Source organism: Daktulosphaira vitifoliae, unplaced genomic scaffold (genome assembly GCF_025091365.1).
Source record: "Daktulosphaira vitifoliae isolate Bord-2020 unplaced genomic scaffold, ASM2509136v1 Scaffold_3, whole genome shotgun sequence".
Classification (NCBI taxonomy): domain Eukaryota; kingdom Metazoa; phylum Arthropoda; class Insecta; order Hemiptera; family Phylloxeridae; genus Daktulosphaira; species Daktulosphaira vitifoliae.
In genome coordinates, this window is record NW_026099574.1 from 40,009,375 (window position 1) to 40,027,058 (window position 17,684).

The 17,684-nt window shown below is 23.6% G+C and overlaps 2 protein-coding genes across 3 annotated transcripts in view; both read left to right on the plus strand.

Moving 5' to 3' along the window:
- LOC126902674 (uncharacterized) overlaps positions 1–17,684 on the plus strand; it is a 236,250-nt gene that overhangs the window by 216,238 nt on the left and 2,328 nt on the right. The window lies entirely within an intron of this gene.
- LOC126902669 (kelch-like protein 3) lies at positions 1,592–16,475 on the plus strand. Of its 2 annotated transcripts, none has more exons than XM_050680164.1 (11): positions 1,592–1,819; positions 3,735–3,931; positions 4,112–4,287; positions 4,373–4,481; positions 5,664–5,817; positions 8,773–8,870; positions 11,344–11,655; positions 13,750–13,896; positions 15,495–15,676; positions 15,775–15,869; positions 15,926–16,475. In XM_050680164.1, exons 1-11 carry the CDS (start codon positions 1,795–1,797, stop codon positions 16,144–16,146), a joined length of 1,716 nt encoding a protein of 571 aa, XP_050536121.1. In that variant the 5' UTR covers positions 1,592–1,794; the 3' UTR covers positions 16,147–16,475. The 2 variants fall into 2 exon arrangements, with proteins under 2 accessions (XP_050536121.1, XP_050536120.1); XM_050680163.1 differs by having other exon boundaries at positions 1,594–1,819; positions 3,700–3,931; positions 15,926–16,472.

Here is a 17,684-nt window from a genome sequence, read left to right on the forward strand (position 1 = left end):
AATATAATCTTGTTTTTATTAGTAAATAGTTAATATTGTTCAAGTTATATCAACTAAGAAAAAATCTCATAATGTATTATAAAATATTATTAACTGATAAAATATATTTATCATAATATATTATAAACTATTCAAAAAAATTCTAAGTAATATTTGTCACGGTTCAACTATATAATTTATTTAATAATTTTTAGGATTATTTTTTAAAAAAGGAGAGGATAATTGTCAAAATAATATTGGTTTGTTTGAATTTTAAATTTAATTTAACCGTAGCAACTTTTGTTTGTCATGAAAACTATAAATTACTTTTATTAACATTATTCTCAAAGCTTAATATTAAGGATTATTTAACATCATGTGCATTGTGTGTTACATTTCTTTTATATGCACTATTATGTATTTAGGGTTACCATTTCTTTTAAAGAGTCTTCTGTATTTATTGACGAACTTCATACAAGTGATATCTTTGGAAGATAAAATTAAGTGTAAAAAAAAAGGATCCATAACACGTAGAGAAGAAAAATATTGTAATTTTTAATTTTTTTTATTGTTATAATTTTATTCTTTGTATTGATTTCAATGTAAAGAGTCAAAGTAAACAAGTCAAAAAGTATGTTTTTTATTTTATTCATATTGTTTTTCATTTTTTTTTTTTAATTCAAGATAACTAATAGAAAAAATGTATAAAATGTAGTATTACTTAAAATATTTAATAGACTTAAAAAGTGTTTTTGATTGATAATTACAATCAAAATAAATGTTACTTATAAAAATTTCTTTTTGCTCATCAAATAAAATTTTTTTTCTGCATCGCTTTTGCTTACATATTTTAGCAAACTATTGACTATGGTTTAGTTGAAAAAAAAAACAAACCTCAATTAAATTATGATATATATATATAATTATATAATATATTTCAAATATGATTAATTATAATTTTTATTGTTCATTAATTGCTAGTAAAATAACAGAATTTAGTTCAATTATTTTAAGGAAATACAATAGCACTGATATATATATATATATATATTATTTTAAAGAGTTTACATTATACTATGAAATGGACGCATAAAAAAAAATTCCCTTAACCATAATAATGTTTCAAGTTAACAACTGGTGTAAAAATCCTGTCAAATCAATAAGGTAGAACCGACTATAAATAATTGGAATAAAGAAGATGATGATGATACTATAGATATTATAAGTTTTACAAATTATTATAAAACGAAGTGTTAACAAATTATCAAAAATTAATTAATGAAGTGTTATTTACTTTAATATAATGATTGTTTTATTTTTATTTTTTTTATATAACAAAACTTTATTTTATTTGTTCTAATTTTAATTTTAATAAACAAAATGAGTTTATGATTAAAAAATGCTATGATAACTTAGATGTTTTTTTTTAAGAGTCAGTAAGATATAATAATATAATTTTCTCATTTTTATTGTAGCAACATTTGTTTTCAAATATACAGCGATTTATTTAAAAATATCTTATTTTCCGCTTAATGTTGATTAAAAATTTCTTTAAATGTTTGTAATGATAACAGTAATGTATAGAAATTAGAATATTTGTTATCAATTTTTTGTAACAAGTTTTTCTATCACATCTTGTACTACCAACAGTAAGGTATACCACAATTTTTAGTGGTCTTCTATCCAATTGTTATTTAAAGTACTGTAAGTTCTCTTATTATAGTCTAAATAATTAAATAATTGTTAAACCACTCTAAATGGAAGATTACATTGAAAATCACAAGTCAAAAAGAATGAAGGTTGTGCTAGAGCAAAATGAAAAAATGCATAGTTTATTTCAGTGAGTAAAAACTAACATTTCAATTACCTACAAAATTGTATTTAAGGACTGTCTTAATAGAAGCTGACGAAATATGATTCCCGATCAAATTAAAGCACAACTAATAGTTTTGGTTTATAACCTGTTCCTTTTAACTATTGTTTAAAAATTTAATGTATTGCAATTACTAGTGTCCTACAGTCACATATTGAATCAAGTTAGGACATGTTTATGTTTACTTTCCATTGTTCTTTTTATAAAATAACACCGTGTTTTCATAATTAATAAAACAATATGATTATATATAATTTAAAAATAGGCATTTATAAAAAGTATTAGTTTATATATTTTTTAAAAATCTTAACAACTTATTTTTATTGTATAATAAATTTAAAATAAAATAATAAATGTAAATTTTACATTAAAATCATTAGCATATATTTATCAATTAGTCATCCTCGTTTTAATTTTAAATTTGGTAGATTGTATCCTGCATGATTAGAGACTTGAACTTTAGTTCAATATGGGCTATTCCTTCATACGAAGTATTCAATTAATGATTGTAAGCGGTTGAGGGTCATCTACCTGTCAAAGGCCGACGTCGTATACAAAATTTGTTAATTAAACAATATTTTTTTTTATTTAAAAGTTATTTGCTAAAAAATGCATTTTTAAAAACCATCATTAAATTAAATATATTTTTTAGTAATTACATAGCAAAAAAAATTGCAGATATTTTTCGTGGTTTTCTGATATACTGATTTAGTAGTGTTTATTTACCATAGTTAAAATCTCATTTGATTATATTTTCGAAAACCAACTAGTGGGTGTAGTTTAATATTTGTGCTTATCAGAACTAGTGTTAACTGTGCATGCGCCATAAATAAAGATTTCAATTAAATTGTTCATTGCAAAAACCTTACATGTTCAATTTTTTAGAAAATCATTGTTTGTTTTGTATGTTTATTATTTTTTTGTGTATTTCAATATAAAAATGAATTTTATACTTGGAATATAAGCGGAGAGGAGATATATAACTAAGAAAAAGAATTTTATCATTGCTTTAAAGTACAAATATGTTAATAAAAGTATTTATAGTAATCCTGTTAAATTTCAAATTCATCATATCAGGTCGAAGCCCTAGATCCTTTATTAATTAGTGTCTTCAATTGCTTTGAAATCTTATTATTCGTTTTTTTTCACATTTTAATTCAGTAAATATGAATTGCGCACAATAAAATGTATAAGAAAAGCCGCAATTTTTATAACATTACTTATGTTGCCATCTGATTTAATCGTTCATAAAAGTTAATAAAATATATGAAATTTAATTTTAAAAAGAAATCGATGTCATTTTTCTAATATATTGATGTTACTTTAATAATTTTTATGTTCAACGTCGATTTATTTTAAATTAATTACGAGAGAATTATTAAGTTGTATTTTTTGAAGATGTTGAACATGTCATTAGATTAAAATAATTCAACAATAAATATCATACACGAATTACATAAAATGAAATTAACAAAATATAAATTAATGTGAATTAATTAAAATTCAATGTATTTTGAATGTGTTATGCAAATATGTCGTGTTAAGCAAATGTGGACTGTCCTATAATGATATAAGTAGTTAAATCTCTTAAGGAAATACTATTAAATGCTATTATTAACTATAAAATGTTCAGTATTTAAAAATTAAATTTCAAAAACTTTTAAAAAGTGTATGAAATTGTACAACCGTATAATCTTTTTAAAACTAGGTATAAATTCATTTTTGCCAATTTTTTTAAGTTTTCTTTCAGTACTACCGAACTAACTATCCATTTTACCCTGGGTTCCCCTAATATATTTGAATAGATTATTATAAAATTTGATATAAATCATCAAAACTTTTTGTAGGTCTAAAACATTTTGTGATGTTATTCTTGTGACAGACGATTGGGAAATGATTTCTGCACATAAACATGTCTTAGCATCAGCAAGCACATATTTTGCTGCAATATTCAATGAAAATTTTAAAGAAGGCAAACAAGAGAGCATTCACATTAAAGACATTGATTCCGATACTTTAAAATCATTAATAAGTTATATGTATAGTTTCAAATTGGACGTAAATGAATCAAATGTCAAAGTAAACATGAACATTTTTAATCTTAAAATTCAATTTTTTTTTTTAAAGAAAAATATAGTTTATAGAACTAATTTTATTGATAAATTAATTTTTTTTAGTATTATCATAGTATATTTTTACTTGTACTTTTAAAAGTATAAGGAACTCATTTGATGTAAATAATTATTTTTTACTTTTTAGAAATTATTAAACGCGTCATGTTATTTCAATCTTGATTTTGCTAAAGAGTTATGTTCTGATTTCATAAAACATCATTTAAATCCCACTAACTGCTTAATGTTTATGGAATATGCTAATTTTATTTTAGACTACGACTTATATAATTATTGTTTTTTATATATTTTGAAGAACTTCACGTGAGTAAATTTAGTATATATTTGATCAATGACTTAAATATTTTCTAAATTTTACATAAAAATGTTTAAAAATATTTTATTATAGAACTATTATGGAATCGGAAACAATATCGAAAACATTTTATGAATTAAATTATGATACTTTTGTTAAATTTCTTTCTAGTGATCATTTGGAGGTCAAAACTGAATTTGAGGTAATCTATTATGTTAAAAAATGTGGGTAATTTATTTAGGATAAAACTTTCATTTCTTGGAAACTATTTCTAAACTATTCTTTTTTAATAATTTTAAATTTTTGTAAAACAAAAATTATACAATATGTTGATAAATAATTTTTTTTTCAACCCTTCAGGTTTAAAAATCTTAAGATTTAATCTTCTTTTATGAAAACCCTTTTTATAATTTAATTTTTACTTTGATGATATGATAAAATAAAATTTCAAAAAATGTCATTTTTTTTATCCAATGGACTAGCATAGTTGTAAAAAATACTTTTAAAAAGTATTTGAAATAATACTCAATTACTTTACAAAAGTATTTCAAATACTAAGAATACAATTAAAAAATAATAATAATGTTTTTATTTTAACTAAGAGCAAAAGGTTCCACTTAAATAATTACCAAGAGGGTAATTTGAGTCAAATATTGAGTACTCTTAAATTAAGAGAACTCATTTATTATTTTCGATATTTTTTGTTAGAGGTAAATAAAATTAATTATTGGAGACTAATCAGTGAAAAAAATAAATATTAGTACACGTGTAAAAACCTGTAAAGTATGTCTTATTGACAATAGAGTAAATCATTTGAATCTGCAATAGGCTATTGTAGGTTCAACTGATGTATTAAAAATAGATGTATACATAATAGCATTTAGATAAGCACAATAATTATGTTATACTATAATGTAACATATAAAATAACAGAGAATTATTCTCAATTTTCATTTTGACTGAGTTTAATTTGCTTGCTGTGTTACGGTTAGCAAATTAAAAAAAAAAAGTATATTAATAGTACTGAATATTAAACAGTATTAAATACTAAATAATTGTATTTAAAATACTACTCAGATACTTTTTATTAAATGTATTTAAAAATACTATTCAATACCAATGAAAGTATTTGAATACTTTTATTCAAATACATTTACTCAAATGCTTTACGCCTTTGTGGACTAGTACTAGTCCATGAACTACGTACACTGTACACTAGTACGAGTTTTACCCACCCACAATACATATCCATTATGTATTAAAATGCTGTGAAGGATGAACGGATCATTCTACAAAATAAGTGAATTATTCACTTATTAACAATTATTAAAATGTTTTATTTAAAGTATAAAAAGGATTAGAAATACTTAATTTATGTTTAAAGGTTTTCGAGTATATAACTAATTGGATAGAATTTGATAAACTGCATCGCATGGAAAGTTTACCTAATTTATTAACACATTTAAGATTAGCATCTATTTCAAACATTGATTTAAAGAAAATTGTTTCAGCATCTTTGATAGAAGAAAACTGTACTAGTATGTATATTCATTGTTTACTTAATTAAGTTAATTAAGAGTATATAAAAAGAAACAGAGTTAAACTTTTAAATTCGTTATTTTTTTTTTATAAAAAAAATTAATTTTATTATAAAATATTATGTAATTGACTATGAAATGTTAATTTAATTTAAAATGATTCAGCATAGAGTAATAATTAACAGGATCAAATGGAAATTTGATACTAATTCGATAGTCTAGCGCATTAAAGACGTAAATGATATTTTTGTTGAAAGTGAAAATTAAAGAATGGAATTTATTTACCTGACATGGAAGCAAATCACTAAAACCTTAATAAGTATTTTCTTTTGCTTTAGTCATAAAATTCATTATAAGTCACTCTTTTAATAAACATACCATGATGTTTAATTCGAATTGAATAATGAAAATCATTGTACAAAATCATTATTGATTTTCATTTTATACTGAGCCATATTATACCTATTTTTGAATAAATCATTGGGGAATACTGTACAGGAAAATTATTATCACTTAAATTTTTAGAATGGAATATTTCATTGGAGAAAATATTACTAACGTATATTAAAGTTAATTCCAGTCAAGAAAATACTCGCGTATCATTGCGTATTTAAAACAACGTTTTCTTTAAAAATAAATAAATTTTTTGTGTGGTTTTAAACACTGATGTAACTGAAGGACTCGTAGCTTAGCATTTCAAAAATCAAAAAAATAATTTTAATTGTTTTAAAATAATATATTTTAGGGCTTGGGAAAAATATGTTTAGCCTTATCAAAATTTTTACTATAGTGGCGACTATGGATTTAAATCAGAAGTAAAATTAAATGTTGTTTTTAAGTAATTTCTCTTGTGGTAGTTCTTTTGACGTAAGTATCATAAAAAAGGCACCATCCTTCTTCATGATTTGAAGAATAGTTTTCTATAATTTTTTTTAAACGTTCATTTGTAAATTATAAAATGTTGAGCATAAAAGAAATAAAAAATTATAAAATTCCTAAGAGGTTGCTTAAACGTAACAATTTGCGTACATTCTTGCAATTCGCGATACTGAATTTTAATTAAATTTTTAATAATAGTGCATAGTGGAAGAGTATTTTGGATTTTTTCTTGAAGAGAATTTCCATAAAAGAAATTTTTGTTGACTTTTACATAGTTTTTAAATCATGTAATTTTGTTATATTCTAGGCAGGAAAATATATAGGGAATAGGCCCTCTTTACAAAATTGTTCAAAGTTTACATTATATTTATGAAGCTAAACTTTTTAATATTGCATAAGAGGAAATATATTGTTGTTTAGACGCCCTCTTCCTTGTCCTTTGAAATCCTGGGCATGAAAGTGTTTCTGGGAGAATTTAACCCGAACTCACTTGTAAATATGTCTCTATTATTATTGTCACTCAGTCAAATTTCTTGCTTTACTGTGGTTTTAACAAAATCATGAAAAATATAATTAATATTTAATTTGACAAAATAAATAATGGAACGTTATATTTATTCAACTAGATAGTTGTTTATTTCACTTTTCTTACCCTACAATGTTTACTATATGATGTAATAAACTGAACAATTTCTTATACACCAATGATAATTAGGAAAGTAGATTTAATTTAAAAACGCTCCTCTTTTGTTGTATTTTAAACATTTTGAATAATCAATATTTATCAATGATGATTAAGGTTAATAGGTAACTCTTAAAGTTATACAAAATGTTAAATGAACTTGCTGGCGGAATGTAATCACCTCTTTTGTACGCTTTGTCATCGATTTAAGAGTTTTCAGAGAAGAACAATAAATAATTATAATTATATAATATACTGCTTATTAAATGCTAAAAAATATTACGCCAGTTAAATGGTGGGTTTCAATTTGTCGTACACGAAATGATAATATTATAATAATATAATATAATATGTATAATTTTCTAAATATTTGTAGCTCTATAATTTTAGTATAGAAGTGTTAGAATATTTATTACTATGTTCTTACCATTTATATTATACACGTATTTTAATTTCCTTACTTCATAATATATATATAAGTTAGCATATAGATAGATGCTGATGTGACAATTCTACTTGTTTTTAGCCTGAAGTTACTGACGCCGAACTAACAAAGGGCAGTTGTGTTTGAGTGGCTGTTATAGACATCGTTTTCGAAACTATCACTTGTTTTATTTATATTGTTAATAACTTAGTTTATTTTAATCGACGATTTGTTTATCGCCAATTGTCTTCATAACCAACCATCTACGCCTCACTTGTATATACATACTAAAAACCCGTACTAGGATTGAGGTCAGATGTATAGTACATTACATATAAATTATATTTACTGATGAACGTTTAAAATATAACTTTACTTTTTCATTGACATAAAACAATAGTTTAACTTTATTATATAATCTCTCAATAGTAACTAAGGTACACGATTGTCTGGATCTCCTTCAGGTAATTAAAACTCATTTAAAGAGATAAGGACTATATTTGAACAAACGTCGAGTAGCTTCAGATTTTTGGTTATGACTAAGATTCCTGAGTATTAAACGGAGATCTAACAGAAGGAATAATATATTTGATGACATTAAATGATTACGTGATTTTATTTAATAAAGATGATGTTGAAGTTGTTAATTAGTCTTATTATTTCTATAATTTTATAAACTGTGTTTTTTTTAACTTAAAATGTTATAAAATAGAGTTTTTTTATATTAATAAAATGTATGGAGAAGAAAATATTCCGTCATCTACCAAAAGATGGTGAGTTCAGTTATATTGTTGAGATTTGTTATTTGCACTTCATAAATATCGATTAGCCTTTGTAATAATATAACATTGTTTTAGCTCTCATTGAAAACATACTAGATTTTAAAAAATAGCTAAGAATTATTCATTAAAAAATTTAACATTATTTCATGTTTTAACGTTATTAATTATAATTATCAATATGTTTGTAGCTCTAATCAATTTCCATAGAGAAATTTTTAAAGTAAAACTTTTTTCGGACCATCCTCGTGAAATGCACCGAATACCATTTGATTGGACTGAACTAGATGTAAGTCTTCAATATTATTTTATTTCATTAGAGTTGGGTTGATGTACATTTTTTGGATAAAATGTTGTTCTTGAAGTGAAACTTATTTACAGTGAGCCCGAAAAAAAAAAGATTATCGAGTATCCAGTCAGCCTTAATGTTCGACCGTCATAGACATATTCTATCGTTCTATTAGATCAAAATTTTATTGTTCGATTGACGTTTAAGTTCCATAAAAAGGTGTACGATTAATAAATGTGTGCGTTTTCGCATTAACATTTTTGTTTACAATTTTATGTAATAATATAAATAGACATTTACGATTTTTAATTCATACAATTCGATTTTTAATATTAAAATATTTATTTTCTTTATAAAAGATTTTATTAATTAGATCATCATATATAAATAAGCTAGAAAATTACGTTTATTGTCATTTGATAAATTTAAGTTGTCACTCTTATAAAGTATAAGGGATTAATATAAGAAAATTCTATGATAGAAAAATTGAAAGAATCATTGAACTAAAAGAATAAAAAAAAACAAATTATTAAAATTATTTTTTTATTTTAAATATTTAAGTAGTTAATGATAAGTCAATCATCACCCTTTGTATAATTAATTAAATTTTTAGGTTTTACATTTATTTATATAAATAAATAATTGATATATGCATACTTTTATTTATAAATAATAATAGTAAGTAATAAAGTATATTTTATATTATAATTTAGTATAAAATATAGTAATGATTTTTAAAATGCATTCAATAATTTAAAATAATTTTGATTTTGCATAAAAATCAATTTTTAAAACCACAATAAATGCAATTTTTACTTGATATCTTCATTATTATTATCCTATTAGATCTTTCGTAACATTAGCATAAGATAATTATTATTATTAATAATAATAATAATTTTAGTTTGTCTAGTTGATCCTTATATAAAACCTAATACAAGCTAGTTTTTATTAACCATATATACTTAACATTCTTAAGCGATTTCATTGGAAATTTAGTGGAAAAAAATTTAAAGAATATTAAATTAAAAGATAAAAAAAATTAAATTTTTTAAACCTATCTAAATTATTCAATGGGGGAAGAATTAGATTGTTTTCTATTCATAAAATGTTACAAAATAATATATAATATCTTTAAAATGTTTTCTTTTTAATACGAATGAAATTAAGTTCGAGAAGACTATTAAATTTCCTATATCTGGAGTAATACCAATTGGGAAAATCGTAGTAAACTATAAAATAATTATTGATTTTAAAATAATTAAGGTATGGTAGGATCAAATGATGTGAATACCTAAAAGTTTAATTCGGAAATAAAGCATATTTCACCAAAATGTTTCGTGTTCGCTTTTTTTAATTAACGAAAAGCTATTATTGTTAATTTTTTTTTTTAAATTATTTTATTATATATAGTTGGTTAAATTATAGTAGGCACAACTTTAATAGTCTAGTTGAAATTACTAAATAAATATTATCTTATTATAGTTGAATCAAGTGGTGGAGTGGTTTATGGGTTGAGTCATCCCCAATCAAATATGTCAATTAACCAATTGTATATTATGTCAATAAATATATCGCATTTTTAAAGTGAATAGCAAAAAAAAAATCACGTATGCATATGTGTTACAATGTATGAAATAGTTCCTATGCTAAATAAGACATTCTAACTTGTACATAATTTAGTGATTAAGAATATTTATATAAAATAATATTATTTATTTTATATTTTAATTAAACGAATAGGTTAAAGCAACTGATTGATACATTTGATTATTGAAACTCATACAAAACATTTATTAGTTTGACCATTACGAATTGTTTGATTTTAACTATTTTTTTTATAGTTTATTCAACTCATAGGCATGTCTAGATCATTTTCGTATGTCGTGCTTAAGGGACTCAACGGCGATAGTGAACTTAAGCATCTTACTCTCTTTCATCCTTCTGCTTCTACTCACAATACATTTTATTGTTATGTAAAAATATTTTTAAGTAGGGGGAATACCTTCTTAAACTTAATTTATCAATATAACTAGTTTTATAAAATTAAAATTTACATTACACTCAAATTATCCCCAGTCTTCCTATTATTTAGTTATCTATTTTAATTAAGTGGCATATTAATTTGACATACTAAGTGATAACTTCTTCACTTTTCCTTTATGATTGTCATTGAAACAAAAAGTAATTCTGTACTACTTTGACAAAAAATATCTATCATCAAGAAGGGATTTTTGAGTGATTTGGAAGGTGGAACACTCCTCTACAATTTTTTTATTATTGTCGTAATGCAGAAGTTCTAGAAAACAGTTATTGACACAATGGTACAGAATTCTTAGTAAAAAATTCTAATATCTAATATTCTAGAATCTAATATATTAGATTTTACTTAGTTGACAAAAATTTGGCGTTATTAAATATTTAGATTGATGTATTTTATCTGTGTAAAAATGTGCATGTTTTAATATTGCAGATTATTATTGTTGTATTTGAACCAGAAAACGAAAGCTTTACAAATGAATTTTTGTTTACTGATGCACTAACTTTGAATTGGAAATTATCAACTAAAGCATTGTTTACTGCAAAAAGAAGTGAGTCGCAAATTGTCTCTATCAAAAATAGATTTTTACTTTCTATCGGCGGAAGAGATGACAAATGGAATCTTGTAAATTCAGTTGACATATTTGACTTTATGTCATTAAAATTAAATTGGGAATCTACATCTCCTATGAAAATTGGAAGGAAAAATTTTGCAGTATGTTCTTATGGAAAATGTGTCTATATCGTAAGTATAATTAAACTATACTTCTCATGGTAAATTATATAAATATGCGAATGTTTTGGGTAAATACTTTTTTACAGAAGTATATTTTGGGGTTGCAATGTATATTATATTATATTTCTATTAAAATTAATTAATTTTTTTATCATTATGTTTTAATTCCAGCGAATTAGAACTAAAATATAAAACATATTGATACAAAAATGACCATGGTCTTATTTTTTTCCATTAGTAGCGGAGTACGCATGATTTTTAAGGAGGAAGCTAAACATATTTTATTTTATTTATTACATACTATTATTAGTGTTAATGTGTAAATGGGGGCATATAGCACTTTTAGCTCCCCTTGGGTACTCTACTATGTTGAGAGACTATGACTTCTTTCTTTCAGTCGTGTATTATTAACACGCTTATATTAGTTTCACCTGTATGTATGTTTGTTTGTAACTTTCCAAGTGCTGCGTGTTATCATTCTCGCGTATCCCGTCGTTTATGGCCGTCGTGTATGCTTTACGACAATCTAGCCTCAAACTAGACTGTCGTAAAGCATTCACCCCACCCCGTTCACCTCACACCAACAATACTATTCCTGTACAATTTTAATTTTGGTTTTCGTACCCGTACATGCGCATGCGTGTCATCAATATTATTATATATATTAACAAGTTTTTATTGTTTATTATGAGATATGAACCTTAAAGGTTCATTTTTTTTTGAATTTATATACATGTTAATACATAAGGGATTACAAATACAGGTAGCTAATTGTTTTTTTATGACGATATTCACAGGTATATAGCCTTTATTATCAATAGTAGTAAGACACAGTTGTGTGTTTATAAATACACTAACTGCCAATACAGAAATTATATCTATTGATAGCCATAATTGACAATAAACACTCCGTGACTGTGACAGCGATGTCATAAAAAACTAAAATGTGAAAAATAAATGTAGTTTAAAAAACTAAAAAAACACGATTTTAACTTTTTAATTCGATGTGCTTTAAAAGCGTGTTTTTTTAGTTTTTTAAACTATATTTATCTTAGATTCAAAATATCACTAAAATGTTTCTTTATTACTATATTCCTCATAATTTTTTTTTTGATAACCACTGTTTCACTAGATTAAAGAGCTTAACAGCCCCGACAACACGTCGGGGTTTTTTGATAAAATACAAAAATAAAGTAAACTCAGTTATTGATAAAAGAGTCCAACACATATATTAGTGCAAAATTGAATTAACTCTGGAAAATATTTTGTAGCTGATCTCTGAATTTTCTCATATGCTCTAGATAAGGATTGGGCTATAGGTTGCATAAGGATTGAATACGGCTTCATTAATAATTTACTAGAAATTTCTTTTTAACAATATATTATATTATATAAATATATAATAAACTTTAAATTTTTTTATTATATTTTAATAATTATATTACTGAATTATTCAGTAATAATTTTTTTTTAAATAAACCTGTATTTAGACAAATGTATTAAATTTAATCTGTTTTTGTGAACTTATAATTTTGGAAATTTTTAGAACAGGAAATTTGTTTTAGATTTTTAAATAATGTGAGTGGAAAATAATCAATGATCATGAAACTTAAATTTTATATATAATTGTATATTTTAATAGTTGATTTATGTTTTACAAATTTAATGTAAATTTTATAAGAATATTTAAAATATATTATTATGGTATTAATTTAAGCTAGTTCCGTGCGCGATTCACAAACTTAACAATTATGATGTCTTCGAATTTTATCGTCCTATAAAAGGGATTTGGGAGGTATGTAACCTCCACAAAATTCTTAATTTGTGTAATTATAACTACGTCTTCGGTTAAGATATTCCTAACCCAGACTGAATCTCGATTATTTTATTAAAACTTGTTATCTGTGTAATACTGATAATTTTATTATTGTAATAATATAAGAAAATATTACTATATAAAAAAAAATATTATTTGATTTTTTTGGAAATCGCTTAAATAATTTTGACTGTAGCATTCTTAAACATTGTTATTTATTTTGAAAAATAATGTATTTTGTCATATATACAAGACAAAACAGTTTCATTAAAAAAAATAATTTCCAGGTTGGAGGTACAGACAATCATGGTATAGAATTAAATACTATTGAATATTATGACATTATAAATAGGGAATGGAACTTAATAGCAGAAAGAATGACTTTTCCTAGATACAGTTGTGCAGCTGTTTATTATAAAGAATGCTTATACGTTGTAAGTAAAACAATGAATATAATTATAACAATTAAAATAAAATTACTGTAGTATAGGCACCTACATGACAAAATTTGACTGTTAATGAAAATTTTATTTTATGTTCCAATATAGGGCTTTAAATCCGAGTTAATTTCAATGCTATAATTATATTCAAATAAACACCAAAAACTAATAATATAAAATACCATTTATAAAAAGAGGTTCTATTTCAAGCTAATTATCATAATTTAATTTTTATTAAATTAGTAATATTTTAGCATGCTACAGTTTAAAGGTTTACTTGCATCCTGTACTATTTATAAAAAAAAGGCCATCGGATGGCAATAGCAATCATACAGCAACGCTACTGATAAATTTTTGATTCTATGGTTTTCTTATAAGTTAATAAGTTACCTTTTTTATTTATGTTTAAATTTTAAATACAGTATTTTCTAGGAATACGGGAAAAGTTATTTTAAATTATTATATTTACTTGGAAAACTTGTACAAAAAAAGTTATAAATAAATTTAATAATAATTTTGAGCTTATAATACCTATAAAAGCCAATACGCTAAATACTACTGTCTGCAGATCACTTTACTAAGAATTCTTCTAGTCTCCCAAAAATTTAATCAAATGTTTGTCATAGTTATTAAAGAGAAGAATTATAACTTTTAATTAAATCATTTGAATGACATACAACGTTATTGAAATTGTAACGAACTACTATAATTTGGCTACAAATAGAACAATCATCCACCATTGCCAATAATTTAGGTAATCTTTTTATTAACCACCGATGTCTAATTCTCTGAATAATGATGCACGTAAGTTAAGATACTCCTGCGTTACCATTACAGCCATAATCTCTCTCTCTTGCCCTTAAAGATTTATAGTTTTTTTTTCAAAATCAATTTATTTCCTATTAAATAACAATTTTATTTAATATTTCGAGAAATATCTACTAGGGACGAAGGTTTATGAGAGAGGGATAGAGTTGAATACAAAAGTGTCCACTCTATTATTTTTAATATAATTTGATGTTAAGTAAAAAATTTTCGCTATAGTAGGAATTGGACTCTTCGAACTTTCCTTAAATACGCCTCTGTGATTTACTAATATATTGCATTTGTAGCTCATCACGAATACAATTAAAGTTAAAAAAAAATATATATACATATATACAGAGTAGTCGGTATATGATAAACCGATTACCAAGCCTCCTTACTTCCAGTCTTTACTTTAAATTGTTAATAACTTCTGAAATACTGGTTCAATCTTGTTATCCACCCGTCATTTTTTTAATAAGATTATTTGCTATTTTATAAGTTAGATATGTATGTTGCCATTAAAAAAAAAATGATACAACTTAAAAATATAAAAGATGATTCTAAAAAGTAATTATTAGCTAATAAATCAAGAATTATATATAATAAAAAAAACAAAAAACAAAAATCGTTTTTCCAATATTTTATTTATTTTGAGAGTAATTGATTGATTGGATTCGGAAAACACGATCACTGTGAATATATTTTAAATTGACAACTCAATATAAATGGCTTAATTATTCATAATTTTAATCTTCAAAATTATTAATATTTTTTGTTCAACAAAGTTTGGAGGACAAGACAGTACAAAAATGTATAATTGCGTAGAAATTTATGACTTTAAGAAAAAGTGTTGGTCACAAATTGAACCTATACCAAAGGGAATGGCTCTGACATCTATGAATACTACAATATTAAATAATATAGTTTATTTTATTGGCGGATGTCAAAATGAAAAAGACGAAGACGAGTAAATATTATTATAATTTTTAATTAAATGTATTTTGTTTGTTGGAAAATTTTTATTACCTATGAAATACTTAAAATATATATTCACTTGTATTTTAGCTTGAACGAAGTTTCAAATGGCGTTTTTAAATTTGATTTGCAAAGTCACATTTGGACTCAAATGCCCAATTTGAATTGGGAAAGAAAACGCACAAGTTTGTAAAAAAAAAAAAATCATTAAAATTCAAACATTTGATATTTTTTTTTGTAGATGCCGTTTTTATAAAAAATGATTTGTTTGTATTTGGTGGATACGATAAGTATGATGACGTAGTACCAATTAGTGAGAGATTTTGTTCTGAGAAAAATGAATGGAAAGTTATTGAATCTGCTGATATTGATTATTGTGTTGAAAATGCAATTTATCTTAATTCTAAGCAGCTTAAACATTTGTTAGAAGTAAATAATATAAAAAATTACTTTGGCAAATAAAGCTATACTTGGTAGTTACTAGTTTTTGACATTTAAAATCCAAAGAATAATGAACTAGTAAATGTAACACTAGTAATTAGTTTTTTTTACTTATTGTTTTTGTATTAATTTTTAAAAGCATTTGATTTATATTATGTTTATACACGTTTTTTTTTTTGTGATTATTTATGTTTATGTTTAATTAATGAGATTGCATTTGTTGTAAAATTAATATTATATTTCAAGATATTCAGCTATAGTAGGTTTATAACTTAGTCGAAATTCATGAAAATGAATATGAATATGAATAACAAATATGAATGTTAAATTCAAATCTTGTCAAATCTAATTTTTTTATCGCAGACATTTTTCTTTGTAATAAAATAATTATTAAATTAATTCCATTTCAATTTTTTTAAAATAAAAACTAATAATACTTTTCTTTTAACCCATCAAATTTTTTTTTTAAATGTTTTATAAAGTACTTGATTGTTTTATATTAATCCTTTTAAGAGATACTGTATTTTTGCTTATATGTTTAACAAATATTACGAGATTTGAAAATAATTCAATTCAAGTTATCTATCTGTAATATATAAATAAAAAACCTAGCACAGTAGGGTCGCGGTACAGTGTGGACGTGACATAGTTGGGTCCAGTATAGATTTAATCTGGCAGTGATTAAAATCACTATAATAAGAAATGCTTCGATGCAAATCTGTAGATAGTATTTAATCCTAAGAAATTGGTGGATAATTACAAAAGCAACATCATCTTCTATTTCCTTAATTAAATCCAGATTAGTAATTTTTAGAATCAAAAATATAATTTTTAATTATATATTATATAATTTTAGCTTCGATGCGAAGCTGAGAAGGTATTGGTTTTACTATGATGTGTTTTTTTTTTTGTGTCTGTTACCACTTTTTCTCGCTCTCACCGAACCGATTTCTTATGAAGTTTAACTTCATAAGTTTTATGAACTTTATTGTATGTCAATTAAATTGTATAATATTCATGAAATACAGTATATTCCACTTGTAAAGTATTTTAAAACAAAATAAAATACAAAAAAAACCACAGAATTTTAACACAAAAATAGCATATTTTTGAATACTGTAGCCATTTTTACCAATAAGAAAATCTATATTACAAATTTTTTTTTCTTCTGTTATTTTTTGAAAAAGTTAAGGATGTTTTAAGAAAAAAAGTAAAAAAAAAACGTCAAAAATTACTGATTTTTATAAGGGGTTTCCTACTGTACTTCTGTTTTTTTTATTATTTGTCTTTAATAAGAATAAAATAAAAAATATTTTTACCCCTTTTTTACAAAAAAAAATGCTGTTGGATCGGTTGAAAAATTCATCGTTTGTGATCGTAGCTGGCCTTATTGTTTGAATAGGACAAGTTCCAACCTTATATGCAATTCGCTTAAAAATGTTTAAAAATTTAACGCAATTATAAGGGAAATTTGTATAATGAGTTAAGTTCTGATACTCTACAATTGTAATTTTTTATTTATATTGCAATTTCTATAGGAGCGATATTAAATTTAAAAA